Raw genomic sequence first — 20,242 nt, forward strand, 5'->3', positions numbered from 1 at the left:
GAGATCAGCGCGAGGGGGTGAGAGAGAAAGGACGTGATGCTGTAAACTGGGTGAGGAATGGACCCCAAGGGAGGGGGGGTCCGAGGCCAGGAGGTACCCCAAGGAGAGGAGACGAAGATAGATGTGTTTGGTAGACCATTTCGGATGGTCCTGAGCTGCGAGTTGAGGAGTTCAGAGGGGGTCGAATGGTGGCCAGAAGACTTCAGTAATTGAGCTCCAATGGTTGTGCACGAAGTGGTTTGGACTTTGATAAGTTTGGCGCCTTTTCTTTATTTTTTTCCTTCATATATACTGTATCGTTATTAATCACTTAGTTATAGTAGCCTTTATAAATTGTACTCATTTAATCGCATATGGTGTACTGTCTGTTTTTGGGCGAGCCGGGGACATCACACAGCATCCACACCAGCTGATTACCCAGTTTGGCGGGGCCGAAAGCTGCTCCCCCTAAAGGAGAACGCGCTGAGCGAGCCTGAGGCGACCCAGGGGGTTGCACATGCATGGGTATGGAATGCTCAGACTAACAAATTTGTGAATTTTGGGGAGAGGAAATTAAGCAATGAGTTATGTGAATCTTGATTTAAGATCTGGAAAAATGTTTTAATTTTCATATTAGTGAGTATTTTAGTGTGTAGTATCTCGAGACATTTTTCAGGATCTGCAGATGAGCACTTGATATGAAAGATTTGTTTTCATTTAGGATTTGGAAGTGAAGGAAACACAAGAAGAGCCTGAAGAGGATGAGAATCCCTATGAATTTTTACTAACTGCAGAAACAAAGAAATTAACCCATTTGGACGACTCCCAATATAAAGCAGAGAATACAGGTACTGTGTTTATGTGTCATTTCTGAAATCAACTTGGGCAATTTAAATGGCAGATATACTGCAGCTTGATTTGTTCTTAAAAGGTCATTCTTCAATTTTTTGTGAAGTTAAATAATTATATATTAAAATTAGACTGGGAATTACTAGGAATATTGATGAGGGTAAAGCAGTGGATGTTGTCTATATGGACTTCAGTAAGGCCTTTGACAAGGTTCCACACGGAAGGTTAGTTAGGAAGGTTCAATCATTAGGTATTAATATTGAAGTAGTAAAATGGATTGGATAGTAGTGGCTGGATGGCAGATGCCAGAGAGTAGTGGTGGATGACTGTCAGGTTGGAGGCTGGTGACTAGTGGTGTGCCTCAGGGATCTGTACTGGGTCCAACGTTGTTTGTTATATACATTAATGATCTGGATGATGGGGTGGTAAATTGGATTAGTAAGTATGCAGTTGATACTAAGATAGGTGACGTGGATAATGAAGTAGGTTTTCAAAGCTTGCAGAGAGGTTTAAGCCAGTTAGAAGAGTGGGTTGAAAGATGGCAGATGGAGTTTAATGCTGCTAAGTGTGAGGTGTTACATTTTGGTAGGACTAATCAAAATAGGACATACATGGTAAATGGTAGGGCATTGAGGAATGCAGCAGAACAGAGTGATCTAGGAATAATGGTGCATAGTTTCCTGAAGGTGGAATCTCATGTGGATAGGATGGTGAAGAAAACTTTTAGTATGCTGGCCTTTATAAATCAGAGCATTGAGTATAGGAGTTGGGATATAGTGTTAAAATTGTACAAGGCATTGGTGAGGCCAAATTTGGAATGTTGTGTACAGTTCTGGTCACTGAATTATAGGAAATATAGGAATTATAACAAAATAAGAGAGAGTACAAAGGAGACTTACTAGAATGTTACCTAGGTTTTAGCAGCTAAGTTACAGAGAAAGGTTGTATAAGTTAGGTCTTTATTCTTTGGAGCGTAGAAGGTTGAGGGGGGGGGGACTTGATAGAGGTATTTAAAATTATGAGGGGGATAGATAGAGTTGACGTGGATAGGCTTTTTCCATTGAGAGTAGGGGAGATTCAAACAAGAGCAGGGGTAACACGAGAGGGAACTTATTTACTCAGAGAGTGTTAGCTGTGTGGAACGAGCTTCCAGTAGAAGTGGTAGAGGCAGGTTCAATTTTGTCATTTAAAGTAAAATTGGATAGGTATATGGACAGGAAAGGAATGGAGGGTTATGGGCTGAGTGCGGGTCAGTGGGACTAGGTGAGAGTAAGCGTTCGGCATGGACTAGAAGGGCCGAGATGGCCTGTTTCCGTGCTGTAATTGTTATATGGTTATATAGACAACGTACTCACAGCAGACAATATGAGCAGGGATCATTTTCATATTCTAAATGAGATTCTGCAGATGTTGGAAATCCAGTCCAACATACACAAAAACTGCTGGAGGAACACAGCTGGTCAGGAAGTATCTGTAGAGGAATAAACAGTTGATGTTTTGGGTTGAGACGCTTCATTGGTACTGCAAGGCAGAAGCAGAATAATAAGCTGGGATGAAGGGGAAGGAGGAGTATAGGCTGGCAGGTGATATGTGAAATCAAGTGAGGAGAAGGAGGATGATGGGTGGGGGAGGGGGTGAAGTATGAAGCTGGAAACAACGATTTCTCTAACTTTCAGTAATTTCTCCACACTCCCCTTTCTTTTACAATTCATCATTCTGACTCCCTTCTTACCCTTTCCAATCACCTTCCTCTGGTGACTTTCCTCCTTTCCTTTTTCCCGTGTTCCACCTCCTCTCCAAGCAAATCCCCCCTTCTTCAGCCCTTTACCTGTGCCACGTCACCTCTCATTTTTTTCTTCATCCCCTCCACCCCAGAATTTACTTGCAAAACTCAAGCAACTTACTTTCAGTTGCATTTGCTTTAACAATCTCTTTTAAAATATGTATTAATCAGAGCAGGCACAGGTGTAGAATGTTCAGACAGATAATTGCCTCTGACATACTGACAGCATGCAAATGTCAATTATCATTCAGAGTTTTTTATTTAGTGATACACGCAGAGTAGGTCCTTGCATGCCGCCCCAGCGCCCCTGGCAACCTGGATTTAACACTATGCTAACCGTTGACAATTTATAATGACTAATTAACCTACTGGCATGTCTTTGGACTGTGGGAAGAAACCAGAGGACCCGGAGAAAACTCACACATTACATGAGGAGGATGTGCAGAGTGGCACTGGAATTGAACCCTGAACTCTGGAACGCTCCAAGCTGTGATAATGTTGCACTAACCGCTGGGTTACAGTTGTCAGATACTTTCCTGGAACAAACACTGTACATAAATATATGGTTGAAGAGAGATATAACAATTAAGTTTGTCTACTAGTCAAACATGTTCATTGGGCATCATCTGACAGACTTCTGAAAACTGAACAAAATTATGAATATCTGAAGCAGAAGGAAGAGCCAAAATTCAGAAAGTACTGCATTTTAGTCACCTATCTCACAGGAGATGAAATGTAAGGTGAAATCAGTGCTGCTTCAGTTGTATAGAATCTTGACCAGACACACATACATGATAATTGCATACTGCATTTGCAGTTAGGAGAGTGATAAAACACAGCAGCACAGGTATGTGCCCCTCTTCCTATGATATTGTGTTAACTAATATAAACCTACTCCATTATCAATCTTGTCCTTTCATTCTGTGCAGCCCATAACCCTTTATTATTTTCACATACATGAGCCCATCAAGTTCAAGTTTAGTTGTCACTCAACCAAACGAAACAGCGTTATTCCAGGGCCAAGGTGCGAAGCACAGCACCAACAGTCACACATGTAAGGTAGCAAGCACATGTAAGATATCAGTAAAATGCAGTCACACAAAAAATATAGTCTAAGACCTTCAGTCCATGAATGTTGCAGGAGCTGGCAGTTGAACACAATATAGCTTGTCTTCTGCTGAGTGAACACTTGGGGGCAGCATCGACTACAGCTTGGACTCCACGCCATCCCACCTCCAGTGGAGTGCCCCTGCTCTGACTCCACCTCCGCCTCTCTGCTGGGCAGTTGTAAACAAGTGACACAGTGACTTGAGGCCTAGTCATCACTATGACTGAGACGATGTAGCTCCCCCCACTGACCTCCCCTGCAGTTCGCCAACATACCAGCAAATTGGACAAAAAGTATTCCCTGTTACAATGTCCAACAGAATCTTGCAATCACAAGAAAAGTGACTAAGATGATCACCAGCTGTTCAACTGTACCGCTCCTTCACGCACCAAGTCTAGCCTCTTCATTTCCTCTGTTAATGGGCAACTTGCTGATGGGGGTAGACCCGCAGTACTTTAAGTTCTTAATGTCCAGCACATTAAGAACTGATAATGATAGTCCTGCAATCATAAAAAAATGCATTTTAAAATGACATTATCACCTTTGATTGACCCTGTAGAAGCTGCTGCAATTGACTGTGCCATATCTTACTGGAGGTTAGAGGAGCTCAGAAGAGAAAAGCTTAGACACTCGTCATAAAACACATTCTGTGATCCAGGCAGTATCCTGGTAAATCTCCTCAGCACCCTCTACACTCTTTAGCAAAGATGTTTCAGGTAATAAATGGATTCAGGAGATGGACAATTTTAGCATTTCAAAAGCGTCAATTTAATATTTTGAATTAGCCAATTTAGCTCTTCTAGATAGAAAAGATAGTTAGAATCGAAAGTCCAAAAGGGCCAATGAAAACAGTAAAGACTGAAAGTGACAAGTCTTTATTTGTTAGGGACGTCAGAGGCTGTGCATCAAAGCTGGCTAAAAGGAGTTGAAGTGCAGTACATCCTGGTTTACCAGAAAGGAATAGCTTTGAAGTGCTCATTGGCTGACTTTCATTCTATTTTTTCCCACAAGTCCCCATAAACACATTTAAGATTTTAGTAAATATTTGGCAGAATCCCAGGTAAATATCAAATAGCTGATGAATTTGCAGATAAAGGTTTATGGTATTTTTTTTTGTGAAAATGCTCCTTTAAACACTTGTTAACAGCACTATTGGATCTGCTATTAGGGAATGAGACAGGTCAGGTGACAGAAGTTTGTGGAGGGTAACAATTTGCATCTAGTGACCACAATGCCATATGTTCCAAAATAAATAGGCAAAGTGATAGGTCTGGTCCATGAGTTGAGATTATAGATTGAAGAAAGGCCAATTTTGATGGTATCAGAAATAATCTGGCAAGTGACGACTGGGACAGGCTGTTTTTTGGCAAAGGTGTACTTGGAGAGTGGAAGGCCTTCAAAAGTGCAATTTTGAGAGTACAAAGCTTATATTACTTGTCAGAATAAAAGGTAAAGATAAAAGTTGTCGGGAAACTTGGTTTTCAAGAGATATTGCCGCCCTGGTTAAGAAAAAATAAAGGTGCATAGCTGGTTATAGGCAGGTAGGATCAAATGAGGTGCTAATGCACTTTAAAAAATGCTGTCAGAATGGCTAAAGGAAGACATGAGGTTAACCTAGCAGACCAGGTGTAGGAAGATCATAAGTGGTTATAGAGATGTGTTGATAGCAAGTGACAAAAATGAACCTGTGGAAGATTAGAATAGGTTAGACTTTATTCCTTAGAATGTATGTAGCCTCCGTGCCACCATTGCCCCGCCAATACTGCAATACTTCAGTGTAAATACAGAGTAATGCCCCCCCACTACACGCTCGCAATACAAATACCAGACAATACACCCAAAAGCGAGTAAATAATTACAACTTTATAGTTATCTCTTAGTGATGGGTTAGTAGAAACAGCTAATCTAAAGGTGTCAAATAAGTAAGTTTATCAGTTTGTGCACATAATATTTTACTATGTTGGAGCTCACGCCTCCGGTTCCATCGACAATGACCTTCCGAGCCTTCTGCCACTGTCTGAGCCGCTGACATCTAGTATCCGCCGCCCTGGAACTGCTGTCCGCTCCTCACACGCCTGTCCTCCTCGCTCGCCTCCTGAAAAAGAACGCGAACTCCCGCTCAGCTTACACATACAAGATGGCATAACAATTCTCCATTGGTTATTTCTCTCTTATTGGTGGTCATAACCCAAACATACCGGACACAGAAACCCATTACAGCATCTCAGAGAAGCCATTTCATTATAACAATACAGAGAAGCCATTTTGTTAGCCTGAACAATTAACACAGTTGTTACCGGGACTGAGAGTCCTACATTCTCCCCCTACCAAATTTATTCATGCCCTCATGACGCTCGGATAATTGGCCAACCCTTCCTGCAAAACACAAAGCCCAACCCAAGTGCAGAAAGCAATGACATAACTCCCCAAAACAGTGGAGATTACACCCTGTTCCTCGGGTGCTGCATAGGCCGACTTATCTGGGGGTGGGGGGCGCCTACTTCTCTGAGACCTGTGCACTCCCTCTTCTAGCTCCTCCATCTCGGACACTACAGGAGACTCATGGAAACTATGAGGCAAACCCTCCTGTGAGCGGTCACCCAAACCCTCTGCACCTCGGAACCCTCTATCTCTTGCTCGGGCTCCACATCCTCCCCGCCAATGCCCTGTGGTAGTCCCGACAGCCCATCACTAGCCCCCCTTACCCCCTCTAACCCAGTGGAGGAAGGGCTAGGAGTCTCCTCCTCCACCATGGGGGCATCAGTAAATGGCAGCATGTACCAATCATCTGAGTCATCTTCCTCCGAGTTAGTTTCCCACAGGGATTGGGCCCGGGCTCACCTCTCCTGGTGTGGGCTCTTTCTCCACCTTGCGTGGATGCAAAGTCCTGGTACAAGATGCAGCCAGCACCTCGGGCTCCCACTCTACTTGTACATCTCGCCCCAGGGGCAACAGATGATTCCAGTGGAGAATCTTGATGGGCCCCGTCCCATCCTCGGGCCGCACTCGGAAGACCGGTAAGTTGGGCAACTGACTCTCCACCACATAGGGTGTGCCCGACTAACGATCAGCCAGCTTGTGCTTCCTAGGCCATCCCAGATTCCTTATGAGGACTCGGTCTCCCGGCAGGAGTTGGGAGAACTTCACTTTCTGGTCATACCTCTTCTTATTTCCCCGATTCTGCTTGACAGCCACCTCCCCAGCCAACTCTTAAGCCCTTTGCAGCTCCTCCTTCATATTAGCCACGTACTTCAAATAGGGCTTTGGCGATACTTCACCCACGGCAGTCCCGAAACAGAGGTCAATGGGCAACTTTGCCTCGCGCCCAAACATCAGATAATAGTGATAGCCAGTAGCGTCATTGCATGTACAGTTGTAAAAGTGAAACAGATGTCCAATATGTTGACTCCATCGACTCCTTTTGCTGACCTCCGGAGTCCCGACATGTCCAGCAGGGTCCGGTTAAAACTCTCTGGCTGGGGGTCGCCTCGCGGATGATAGGGGGTGGTCCTCGATTTCTCAATCCCCAGCATATCCAGTAACTCATAGATGAGCTTACTCTCAAAGTCCCGCCCCTGGTCACTATGTATCTACCTGGGAAGGCCATAATGCACAAAATACTTAATCACCCTCTGATCCTTGTTGGGGAACGCTTGAGCATTCCTGGTGTAATGGTCCATGATGACTAAGACATTCGCCGTGTTGCTGGTATCGGGTTTTATGGCCAGACCAGACCCAAAGGCCCCGCAGTCTGCAAGTGTGACAACGGAGCAGCCTGCACAGGCAGCATCTTCTGGCGTATGCAACATAAGCAGGACTTGCAATACTCATCGACCTCTGACCTCATTCGGGGCCAATTAAACCAGTCCTTGAGCAACCCATAGGTTTTCTCCACTCCCAAGTGCCCAGAGTCATCATGCAGTGACTTCATCACAACCCTCCCGATACTTCTCAGGCAGGACCAGCTGCCGAGGTCTGGGGGTGATGTTCAGTTCTTCAACCTCAACCAAGGCCACTCTCTCAGTAACAGAGACACTGAGCCATGTTGTGTCTTCTCCACCCAGGCCATGTCCCCCTTCTCCACTGCGTCCCAAATAGTGCCAATGCCAGGGTCATCTGGCTGAACAACTGCAGTTTCCCCAGGACCAACTCTGGCAGCTGCGGGGTCTTCAGAGCAGTCATGTCACAGTAAACTAGGGTAGAGCATCGTCGGACGCCCCCGATGGGTCCACAGCATGGTTTGGCCTCTCCTTCTCCTCAGCCTGCGCGGTGATAGCAAACTGACACATGACCTTCACCCCGGAGGCAGGAGCGCTCTCCCACTCCTCGTCCCCCTCCAGGTCCTCATGCGTCCGTTGAGACAGAGCATTTGCATTGACTTTCCAGATCCCCAGCCGGTACTTCAGGCTAAAATCATGTGCAGACTGGTGGCGTCCAGTTTCGCCGAGGTCAGGATGTAAGTAAGTGGGTTGTTGGCTGTCCACACCTCAAACTTGGACCCGTAGAGATAGTCACTCAGCTTAACTACCACCACCCATTTCAATGCCAGAAACTCCAACTTGTGGGTGGGGTAGTTCCTCTCGGAGGGTGACAAACACTACCAGCCTCAGCCCAGTGCCCTGATCCTGATACAAGACGGCCCCTAACCCCTCCCAACTGGCATCGGTGTGTAGCACGTAGGGCAATCGGGGGTCCGCAAAAGCCAGCACTGGCGCCTGAGTCAGCATCTCCTTCAGAGATTGAAAAGCTGCCTCACATTGGTCATCCCATCTCTGTCAGAAGGGCTCTACCGGGTTCAAATATTCTCCAGCCTCCCATCCTCTCCTCCCTTTCCCTTTCTGACGCAGAGGGGGGTAGCCAGGCAGAAGCTGCTTCAAGGGATGGCTCATCTTGGCGTAGCCCTTCACAAATCTCCAGTAGTATCCATAGAACCCCCAAGAATGAGTGCAGGTCACACACAGTCTGGGATCTCGGCCAGGTGGTCACCGCTTCGATTTTACTCGGGTCTGTAGCTACTCCGTTTCGCGTGATAATATGTCCAACATAGCTAACAGACGTCTGGCAAAACTGGCACTTGTCCAGGGAGAGTTTTAACCCTTCATCTTTCAGCCGGTTGAGCACCTTCATTAGCCTCACTTCGTGTTCTTCCAAGGTGGATCCAAATACTATCAGGTCGTCCAAATATACCAGCACTTCAAGCAGGTTCATATCCCCCATGGTCTTCTCCTTGACCCTCTGGAAGGTGACAGGAGCCCCCAATATGCCCTGGGGCATCCTTTTGAACTGGTAAAATCCCAGAGGGCATATAAAGGCTGCCTTCTCCTTGTCTGCCTCACTCATCGGGATCTGGTAATATCCACTCCTCAAATCCAACACACTGAACCACTTCACCCCACTCAGACAGGCCAGCGTGTCTTCGACCCTGGAGATCGTATACTGGTCAGGGATGGTGCGCCTATTCAGGGTACTATAGTCCACACACATACGAATCTTCCCATTTTTCTTCCTGGCCACGACTATCGGGGTCGCATAAGGGCTGCGGGAGTCCGAAATTATCCCAGCTTCCTTCAACTTACTCAAATGCTGCCGCACATCCTCCACGTCTGCAGGGGCCAGTCGCCGCGACCTTTCTCAAAACGGGGTGTCCTCAGTCACCTGGATGGTGTGGCGAGTGCCCACATCAAACTCGTCTAGGGAGAAAACATCTTTCAGCATCAATATCTCCACCATCCTCCGCTTCCAATTCTCCTGCACAGACGAGGCCCCAAAGTCAAACATCCCAGCAGTCAACTTATCCCTGTTTTCCAATGGTCCTCTCTCAGTGAGCCTCACGGGGGAACTATGCATCACTGTCACCGGGAACAAATGTGCCAGGGGCATCCCTCGTTTAAAAGTGACCTCCCGTTGCATGGTGTTCCTGATGTTCACCACCACCTGGTGTGCCTGTACCACCGAGAACTTCTGCAGCTCGGGTCTCACCAGCACTCCTGCTGGGAATCTCGATTCCCCCTCGAGATTCCTCCGGGGTGTCCACTCAAATGGCTTCACCCTCGGGCTCTCCGGAGTATCTGGGGATCGCTCTCGCCACTTCACGGGGTCGTACCACCCTGGGCTTCGACTGGGCACACAGTTCCTCTTTCCAGTGCCATGCCCCGCCCTGTGCGACCACACACCTCCTTAAAGGCAGCTTGAAACACTGGGTATACCAACAGGGTCTCCAAAACGTCCTCACCCGCCTTCTCCTTGCAGGCCCCCAGCCGTCTCTACACAATAGGGGTGTTGGTCCCCACCAGAATTGGCACACCTCCAGCTGCAACTGGGTCCAGGCAAACCAGTACCAAGGCCTCATGAGCCTCAGACACTCCCACCTCAGCCTCGAGGAACTCCAGCCTCATGGACAAATAACCATCGTATGGGTAATCACCAGCACTGATACCCCAAATTTCCAGGGCACTGAAGGGCACCAAGGGTAAATGAGACAAATACTGATCGTAGAACAAACAGTACAATAGCGTGACCTGCGACCCCGTGTCGAGTATGGCTTTTGCATCTATTCCTTCTATCCGGATCGACATGCTGGATCAGGGTTCTTCTGGGATAGAGTCTTCTCCTCTCGGGGGTCCCATGGCACATTGCTGGGAAAATATTTTCCCAGAAACTCCAAACTGTTCCCTCATTGGGTCTCCTCCAAGTTTCCCGACCCCCCCCCGGCTGGGACACCCGTGGAGTCTCCCCTCGAGAGGCTCCCGGTTGGTAACATTCCCACCTGAAAAGTGCCTCTCTTTCCCACAGTTATAACACACACCTCGTCTCGTGGGACCTCGACCTCCCCCGGCCTCTGTGCCATCTGTCCCTTCAGGGAGGGGCCCTCTCTGCCAGAACCTTCACGTGGAGGGACCCCACCTGCCGCGACCCCCCCCCCCCCCCACTATCTCCTGATTGGAGCTGGCCCCAGTCACTTCACTACAAGGGGCTACCACAGACGACTGCACCGTACTGACGGAGCCCTCTTCCGACTCCAAGGTGTCCTTCTCCTCCCTCACCTCTCTGAGCAACTGAAAAAAGGATGGGGGGGTCCGCGATCTATGGGACTGCCGGAGACTCATAGCAATGACATCATGCCTCTGGATGCTCCGGGCTACCTGGTCTATCCTTATCTGATTTATATCCATCTCTGAAATGACCACCCCCCCCACCCCCCGTCTCAAACGATTTATCCTTTGCTCTACCCGGAAAAGATACTCAGAAAGCTTTTCCCTTTTCTCCTGATGTAGGCTCCAAAGCCCCCCTAAAAGCTCCACCGTGCCCCCCGTCAGACCAAAAGCCTCCTTCAATGCTTCTAGATACTCCTTCCAGGTAGCCAAGGGGTGCTGCCTTTCATGTCTTTTACTACCTCTGCTGCCACTCCTCTCAAACTGTCAACCAATCTCTGCCGCTTCTCTTCCTCAGAACACTGCCACTCACCCAGCAGCCGTCCGCCCTGAGAAAGTTCTTAACTTCTGATGAGGACCTGCTGTCTTGTTCACCAGGGAGTTAATGGCTGACACCAACTCTGAACCCTCCCCCTTCCGTAGGAGAGGGGGACCAATTAGATTTTACAAATCTGACCACTCCCTTCCTTCATCCTTCAGAAACGATAGGACCCGCTCTCGAAAATCTCCGCCCCCAGCAGCTGGCCATCAAATCCACCAAACCTTTCCTCTGTGACCATGTGGACGCCCCATGGCCCCGCGTCACTGAGGTCACCAATAGACAGTGGCAGTCCCACTGCTGAGACGTCAGCACCAATCCGCGCTAACACATAGCCTAAATCCCCCATTTTACCAGTCTTTCTGCCTGTGATTTTGACCTTACCGATAGCTCTAACTGTATTCAAACATCGAATTAACACTTCGAGGTACCCCACTTAATACACAGGCATGAGTAACTGGTATGTCTTCAATCTCACACCAGAGTTCAATCCTATCTGAATCCATCTCCCCTCGTTTAAACCGGGGCGAATTACCCCATGTGTGACAAATTCAATCCTGGACGAGCCCCCACAAATGTAGCCTCCATACCCCCACTTGGCCCCTGTTCACCTAGGGTGAACAGCTGTTGCCCCGCCAATAATGCAATACAAATACTAGACATTACACCCAAAAGCAAGTAAATAATTGCAACTTTATAGTTATCTCTTAGTGATGGGTTAGTAGAAACAGATGATCTAAAGGCGCCAAATAAATAAATTTATCAGTTTGTGCACATATTTTAATATGTTGGAGCTCATGCTTCCAGTTCCATCTACAATGACCTTCCAAGCTTTCGGCCACCATGCAAACTGCCAATGTCCAGTATCCGTCACTCCGGAACCGCTGTCTGCTCCTCACACATCCGTTCTCCTCACTCGCCTCCCGAAAAAGACTGCGAACTCCTGCTCAACTTACACATACAAGATAGCATAACAATTCTCCATTGGTTATTTTCCTCCTTATCGGTAGTCGTAACCCAAACATACCAGGCACAGAAACCCATTACAGCATCACAGAGAAGCCATTTCATTAGAACAATACAGAGAAGCCATTTTGTTAGCCTGAACAGTTAACACCACTGTTACCGAGACTGAGAGGCCTACATGTAGGAGATTGAAAGGAGATTTAATAGAGGCATACAAAATTGAGTTTAGATAGAGTAAATGCAAACAGGCTTTTTCCACTAAGGTTCGGTGTGACTACAACCAGAGGTCATGGGTTAAGGGTGAAAGCTGAAAAGTTTAAAGGAAACATGAGGGAAAACATCACTCAGGGTTGTGGGAATATGGAATGAGATGCTTGCATAAGTGGTGTATGCAAGCTCAATTTCAATTTTAAGCAAAATAAGCAAAAGTCTTTTTTGGGAGGCGAGCGAGGAGGACGGATGTGTGAGGAGCAGACAGCGGTTCCAGAGTGACGGATACTGGACATTGGCAGTTTGCATGGTGGCCGAAAGCTTGGAAGGTCATTGTGGATGGAACTGGAAGCGTGAGCTCCAACGTATTAAAATATGTGCACAATCTAATAAATTTATTTATCTTTATTTGCTTTTAAGCAAAATTTGGGTAGTTACGTGGATGGTAGAAGTATGCAGGGCTATGGTCCAGGTGCAGGTCGATGGGAGTAGGTAGTTTAAGTACTTTTTGGCATGCTCAAGATGGGTCAAAAGGCCTGTTTCTATTTTGTAATTCTCTGTGACTCTACTGCAAGGGAAATGACAATCCTTGAACATACTAATCAATGATCAACATTATAGACTTTTTAGACTGATCAATTGGAAAGGTATTATTAGAAAGTAAATTGCTATATATGGATGAAAATTGGGAGCTTAACATCAAAGGATATACTTGGTATTGGAAACTTAAAATCAAAAAATATACTTTGCATCAAAAGGACAGGCATTGGTGGTGGTGTGGCTCTTGGTAAGAGGTGGAATTGCTTCTTTAGAAAAAGATGACATAGTGTCAGATAATGTTGAAACTTTGTGCATGGAGTTAAAAAACTGCAAGGGTTTTTTAAAAAACATTTAAAAAAAAAACATTGAGAATCATTTATAGGCCTCCAAATAGAACCCAAGCTGAGGGGTTGAGATTGCAAAGGGGGGCTGGAAAAGGCATATAATACGGGGTAATGTCACAATTGTAATGGGGGACTTCAATTGGGAAAATCGGGTTGGTGTCAGATTGCAAGAGGGGGAATTTGAATGCCTATGAGATGGCTTTTTAGAGCAGCTTGTGTTTGAGCCTACTTGGGAAAGGCTTTCTTAGATTGGGTGTTAAGTGACAACCCAGATCTTATTAGGGAGCTTAACGTGAAGGACCCCTTAGGCAGTGATCATAATGATTGAATTCATACTGTAATTTTAGTGGGAGAAGCATAACTCACATGTATCAGTATTGCAATGGAATAAAGGGAATTGCAGAGGCATGAGAGAGGAGCTTGCCCAGGTGGATTGGAGGAGGATACTGGTGGGGATGACAGAGATGGCTGAAGTTTCTGGGAATAGTTCACAAGGCACAGGATAGATATGTCCCACAGAGGTTCTCCAATGGCAGGGGTAGGCAACCATGATTGACAGGGGAAGTTAAGGACTGCATCAAAGCTAAAGAAAGGGCATATAAGATAGCAAAACTTGGATGATTGGGAGGCTTTTAAAATCCAACAAAAGGCAACTAAAAAAGCTATGAGGGCAAAAGATGAAATATAAGGACAAACTAGCCAGTAACATAGAGCAGGATACCAAAAGTTTTTTCTGTTATAGAAAGAGTAAAAGAGAAGTGAGAATTGACATTGGACCACTGGAAAATGATGCTGTTGAGGTAGTAATGGGGGATAAATAAATGGCAGATGAACTAATGAGTACTTGGCATCAGTTTTCACTGTGGAGGACACTAGCAGGTCCGTGAGTGTCAGGGAGCAGGAGTAAGTGCCATAGCTATTAAATAAGAAAAAGTGTTAAGCTAACTGAAAAGGGTGGATAAGTCACCTAGACCAGATGGATTACATCCAACAGTCCCGAGAGAGGTTGCTGAAGAGATCACTGATGCATTGGTCATGATCTTTCAAGAATCACTTGATTCTGGCATGGTCCCGGAGGACTATAAAATTGCAAATGTCACTCCACTTTTTAAGAAGGGAGGATGAGAAAAGAAGGAAATTGTGTGTTAAGGATGAGGTTTAATGATAAAATAAGTCAAAGTCAGCATGGTTTCTCCAAAGGTAAGTCTTGCCTAACAAATCCGTTGGAGTTCTTCAAGGAAGTTAACAGCAGGGTGGACAAAGGTGAGGCAGTGGATGTCACTTGGATTTTCAGAAAGTGCCACACATGAGGTTGCTTAACAAGGTACAATCCAAAGGTGTTACAGGAAAGTTAATGGCATGGATAGAGTAATGGCTGACAGCACGAGGCAGCGATGGGAATGAAGGGGGCCTTTTTTGGCTGGCTGCTGGTGATTAGTAGAGTTCCTTGGGTCGGTATTTGGACCACTACTGTTCACATTGTCTTTCAATCATTTAGATAATGGAATTGATGGCTTTATAGCAAAGTTTGCGGATGATACAAAGATAGGTGGAGGGGTAGGCTGTGCTGAGGAAGCAATACGATTGCAGCATGATTGGAAGTATGGCAAAAAAATGGCAGATGGATGGAATACAGTGTTGGGAACTGTATGATAATGCATTTTGATAAAAGAACAATAGTACGAACTATTATCTGAAAGAGGTGAACGTTCACCAGTCAGAGATGCAAGGGGACTTATGAGTCCTCATGCAAGAATCCCAAAGGCTAATTTACAGGTTGAATCAGTGGTAAAGAAGGGGAATGCAATGTTAGCATTAATTTCAAGGGGAATAGAATATTAAAGCAGGGAGATAATGCTGTGGCTTTATAAGACACTGGTCATGTTGCATTTGAAGTATTATCAACAGTTTGGAGCCCCATATCTCAGAAAGGATGTGTTGTCGTTGGAGAGAATCCATAGGAGATTCATGAGGTTGATTCCAGGAATGAAGGAAGTTATCATATGGGGAGCATGGCAGCTTTGGGCCTGTACTCACATTGTTATCATCAAAAAAGTGTCCCTTGTCCTTTAGGTGTAGATCTACAGCTGAGTCTTGACCTGAGGTGGTAGCCCTTCTATGTTGGGCCATCCTTTTGTGAAGTGGTTGTTTTGTCTCGCCGATAACAGATCTATGCAGAACCCTGAATTTCTACACTTTAAACCTAAACCTCTTTAAAAAAATCCCAACTCAACACTTGTTCCAAGTCTGAAAAAACCGTACCTTCAACTATAATGTTTAGTATGATATAGTATGATTAAATTAACTACTGATTTCTTGTAAACAATCTCCATTACCTCAAGTCCCTATGGGTTCAACGTACCACCCATTTTACACATTATTTGAAAGTAATGATAGTCTTGAGCATGTTGAAGTGTTGAATCTTGATTCATCCTCATTTCTTTCTTGCCATTGCACAGGGAAAGGCAATGCATTTTATTTTAAATCTTTGTATTCCTTCATTTTGCCACCTGTAGCAATGGCACTCTTACCTTCATTTTTAAACTCCCCATACTTACTGTTTATTCTCCAAGTTCCAACATGGACCTGGCCTCCATCAGTCAGTGGCAGAGCATTCTACAGATCCACCACTCTCTGGCAAAAGAAATTCCTCCTTACCTCCATTCTGAAAGGTCGTCCCTCAATTTAGAGGCTGTGCGCTCTAGTTCTGGATACCCCCACCATAACAAACATCCTCTCCACATCCACTCTATCCAGTCCTTTCAACATTCAGTAACTTTCAAAGGGATCCCTTCACGTTCTTCTAATTTCCGGTGAGTACAGGCCCAAAGCTACAGGGAGGGTAGGTGGTTTGAAAGAGGGGTTAAAGAAGCAATCTTTGTCAAACTGGAAAACAGGTGAGGTACGACATAACCTATCAGCTACTTACAATGCAATCCTGACATCTCTACCCCAACTTCTTCACAACAGTTCACACTTTCATTCTTGCAAAGATTACCTCTATGACTCTTAATAACCCTTATGTGATTGCTGTTCCTTTAAACAACTCAGTTTAAAGCCAGAAAACTACACCATGGATCAGAACTGAAGAAGCCTCTCAGATGAGTGGCGAAACATCTTCTTGACAACACAGCAAGTCCAGTTACCTTGACTTATTACTGCTTGATACAGGGTTCTGTTAGTTGATGTGCTATAATAACTAGCAGCATTTTTGGAAATAAAAGTTAGATTTTCTTCCTCTGGAGTTTAACAACCATTATGAAAAAAGTCCTGCTGATTATAATTTAGGCCAAAAGAGAGATTAAAAGAATTCCAATGGTCAGTCAGGCTGTTGTACATCTATTATGATCCCAGTGGAGAAAATGGAATATGAATTTAATGTAGAGAAGTATCCAGTTGTACAATCATTCCTTAAAATTAAAAGTAAAAGGATGAGGAATTAGTAGGGATCAGAGAGTTTTAAGGAGCTGCTTAAGAAGCAGAGGGATCCAAAGAAATTTTGGAGAGAACCCTAAAATGCAAGTTCAAGGCTAAGGTCAAAGTCACTGGTAGGATGAATAAGCAATGGAAACAAACTGAAGTCAAAGGAAGAGTGTTGTTGGAATGGTTTAGGCTCATTAGTTTGAAGTTAATAAATTACATTGGAAGAGTGTGAGCAATGGTTAACAATTCCATAGAAGTGCACAAGATAATTAAAATGAGGTGCAGGATAGGCTGAAATACAGATGAGGAAGACAATAGCATAGATTCAGAGATTGGAGTCTTGTGATGCAGTGTCCTCAGTAACAATCTTAGTATGTGGTTGAACAGGGTGCTGTAATTTATATAGTCTGTACATCAGAGACTGGCACATTTGTGCCATTGAAAGCAGCAGAAGACATTTAAAATCTAGAATTTAGTTTTAAAAGTGGGAAAGAGAGCTCAGAAGTTTGTTTTCAATTTTCCAGTATATGGTCATTTAATAAGGAATTGAATTCTGCACCAGCACTGTGTAGGGGAGCCCTATGCAATTCCACCATTCCTCACCTGACAGAATTCTTTGTACCGTAACATACAATGAACTGTCAAATATGTGAATTAATTATCAATGCAGAAGAAAGAATTTAGTGTTAAAAGCTTTGAATTTACTGAGGTTTGGATATACTGTGGGTTGCAATTTGGATTGCTAACCTTCCCAAAAGAGCATAAGGACAGTATATTGGATGGGGATCTGCTGAAATTTGTCGAACAGGACTGTTGGAAGTCTGGTGATGGCTCATAGTTCCAGGCACCAAATTCAATTCCAACCTCAAATCAGATGTATGTGTAGGGTTTTCACATTATCCCTGTGACCATGCTGATTCCCTGTGGATCCTCTAGTTTGCTCAGTTAATTTGGCCACTGTAAATTGCCCCTTGATTTGTGATGGAAGCTGGTGGAATGGGAAGAGAGTGAAAATGGATTAGTACAGAATCAGTGTAAATAGATATTCAATTATTGGCGTTGACTTAGTGGGCCGAAGAGCCCGTCATGTTCTGTACACGTGTGACTGAAGTGAATGTTGGCTTGCACACCTCATTCACAGTGCCTCCTAGTTTGTCTGCAGGAAATAGAAATTTGGCAGCTATGTTCCACATCAACTATATGACATGCATCTCTATGGCAAGTTGTAGGTTTATTTGCCCAGTGGCTTGTGTGTTGAAATATAATATCCCCAAATCTCACCAGGTTGGGCCACAGCCAGAAGAATTCTTGGTATTGATGGCCTGCCTAATTTGCTTCAGTAATGAAATACTTGATTATTAAGTTTAATTTCATAATGAACAATATTTAGCCTTTACAATTAATGTTTGCCAGCAAAACACTACCTAAAGACACAAGATATGCATGGATGGTACAGTATTTTTTACAGGTGAAATAATCTGCAGTATAATGCATTTTCACATTCTTCATTGTCCCCTGTAGCGGCAAAAACTAATCCAAAATCAAAACAATTGCTGCTAGCCTGCAAGCACCACATGGTTATTATATTTAAATGATGCGTCCCAAGCTCCTACAAAATGATTGTTCCTAAGAGTTGAATTCCTAATTTCAATCCGTTATTAGCAATTAGCAGACATACAAATTGAAGCAATATTAAGTGGTCAGCAAAGGTGATTACCTCTACTGGTTGGAAACTGCCACGAAATAAGAATATGTAACTTACTCCTCAACTTTTACCATGCCCCCACTCATGTGACCTGTTTCCACAATAAATTTAAAAGATACACTCCACAGGTGGATAGGGTCATTAAGAAGGCTTTTGGCACATTGGCCTTCATAAATCAGGTGGTGGGATATTTTGCTGAAGATGTATAAGATGTTGTTAAGGCTGAATTTGGAGTATTGTGTGCAGTTTTGATCATCTACCAACAGGGAAATGTAAACAGGGTTGAAAGAGTACAGAAAAAATTTACAAGGATGTTGCCGGGTCTGGAAACTTTGAATAAAAAAGATTAAATAGTTTCAGACTATATTCTTTAGAGCATAGAAAATTGAGAGGAGACTTGATAGAGGTATACAAAATTATGAGGGGTATAGATAGGGTAAATACAAGCAAGCTTTTTCCACTGAGGTTGAGTGGGACTACTAGCAAAGGCCATGGGTTAAAGATGAAAGGTGAGAAGTTTAAGGGGAACATGAGGGAAACTTGACTCAGAGGGCCATGTGAGTGTGGAATTACCTGCCAGCACAAGTGGGTCATGTGAGCTCAATTTCAACATTGTAAGAGAAGCTTGGAAAAGTACATGGATAGTAGGGATATGGAGGGCTATAGATCCAATGCAGGTTGTTGGGAGTAGGTAGTGTAAATGGCTGTTGTCATGGACTGGATGGAACAGAAGACCTGTTTCTGTGCTGTACTTTAATGACTCGCGGCACATAGAATACAAAGCAAAGAGAAAATAGATACATGGCTCCTACATTCCTGTCCCCTATTATTATACTATAATAATTGCAGCTGTATACTGTTAAGACACAGGAGACATGAAATATCAAAATTTACACAAATGCCCTCTTTTGGTAAGCAGTCTATCCTGGATTGTGTTCTTCTCCTGCCAAACCAGGTTGTCCCAATTGACTATGGTCAGGAAAATCTGCCTTGAATCGCTGCTGTCAAAGTTCATCCATGTGGAAAACTGACGTCCCTTTTACTGTCAAGCTGAGTTTGTTAATGAGGTGCTCTGTGCAGAAGACTGTTGTATTTCCTTGATCTAGGAAACCACTGTCTTGCTACCCTTCTTAGATTTCAGCTGAATTCGAATTATAGGAAGTTCACAATCACGATCACCATGTAAGACTACTAGATAGTAGGGCGATACTCACTGCTATGTGTTTTTAATCCATTGCTTCTTTTGAATTTGCATCTTTTTCATCAGCTCTGGGCTCAGTTTTACTTTCCCCAGTAACTACAGTAGTGGCAAAGCTTTAAAATGAATTTGTAATCCAGTTTTGTTTACATATTTATTGCCAGTGCTGTAGCCTTGTACACTTTCCCAAGCACTGGGTGTGTAACCATCTTCATTTGCTTTTCAATAAAATAGACAATGTCAGTGAAAGTTGTACCTTTTTGTTTGTAGTTCATTCACCACTGATCTCCATTATTTTCTAAGCTCATCGGGTTACTTATGTACAACAATCTTCATATTAGTAGGCGAGTTCAACTCATGCATCGCCTGCATGTCTTCCATGGCATTGCAACAACTTCTAAGATAAAGGCTAATCTTCTGATTTAATATGTGGCCAAGTGAGAGCCTTTTCAATGTAGGCCACAGCAATTTTGTGCTCATCACCAAAGTATTCCTGTAGTAAGCCTTTAGTTATCCTTCTTCCAGACCAGCCTGCTGGCAACTCTTGACAGGGTAACCTACAGTGTACTGTTCAAGAAAATAGAAATTGCCCCTATAATCTTCAGTCATGCCTTCAATGCTATTCTTGAAAATGCTCAAAATGAATGTTACTGCAATGGATCACCAT

The 20,242-nt window shown here is 44.4% G+C and overlaps 1 protein-coding gene across 11 annotated transcripts in view; it reads left to right on the top strand.

Annotated features, from left to right (window-relative positions):
• LOC132381224 (ankyrin repeat and SAM domain-containing protein 1A-like) overlaps positions 1 to 20,242 on the top strand; it is a 496,261-nt gene that overhangs the window by 193,461 nt on the left and 282,558 nt on the right. For all 11 annotated transcript variants that reach the window (XM_059950560.1, XM_059950567.1, XM_059950559.1 and 8 more), the window contains one exon: positions 701 to 827. In XM_059950560.1, the coding sequence (XP_059806543.1) occupies positions 701 to 827 (127 nt within the window). The remainder of the gene's footprint in view (positions 1 to 700; positions 828 to 20,242) is intronic.

The sequence above is a fragment of the Hypanus sabinus genome, chromosome 25 (genome assembly GCF_030144855.1).
Source record: "Hypanus sabinus isolate sHypSab1 chromosome 25, sHypSab1.hap1, whole genome shotgun sequence".
Lineage (NCBI taxonomy): Eukaryota > Metazoa > Chordata > Chondrichthyes > Myliobatiformes > Dasyatidae > Hypanus > Hypanus sabinus.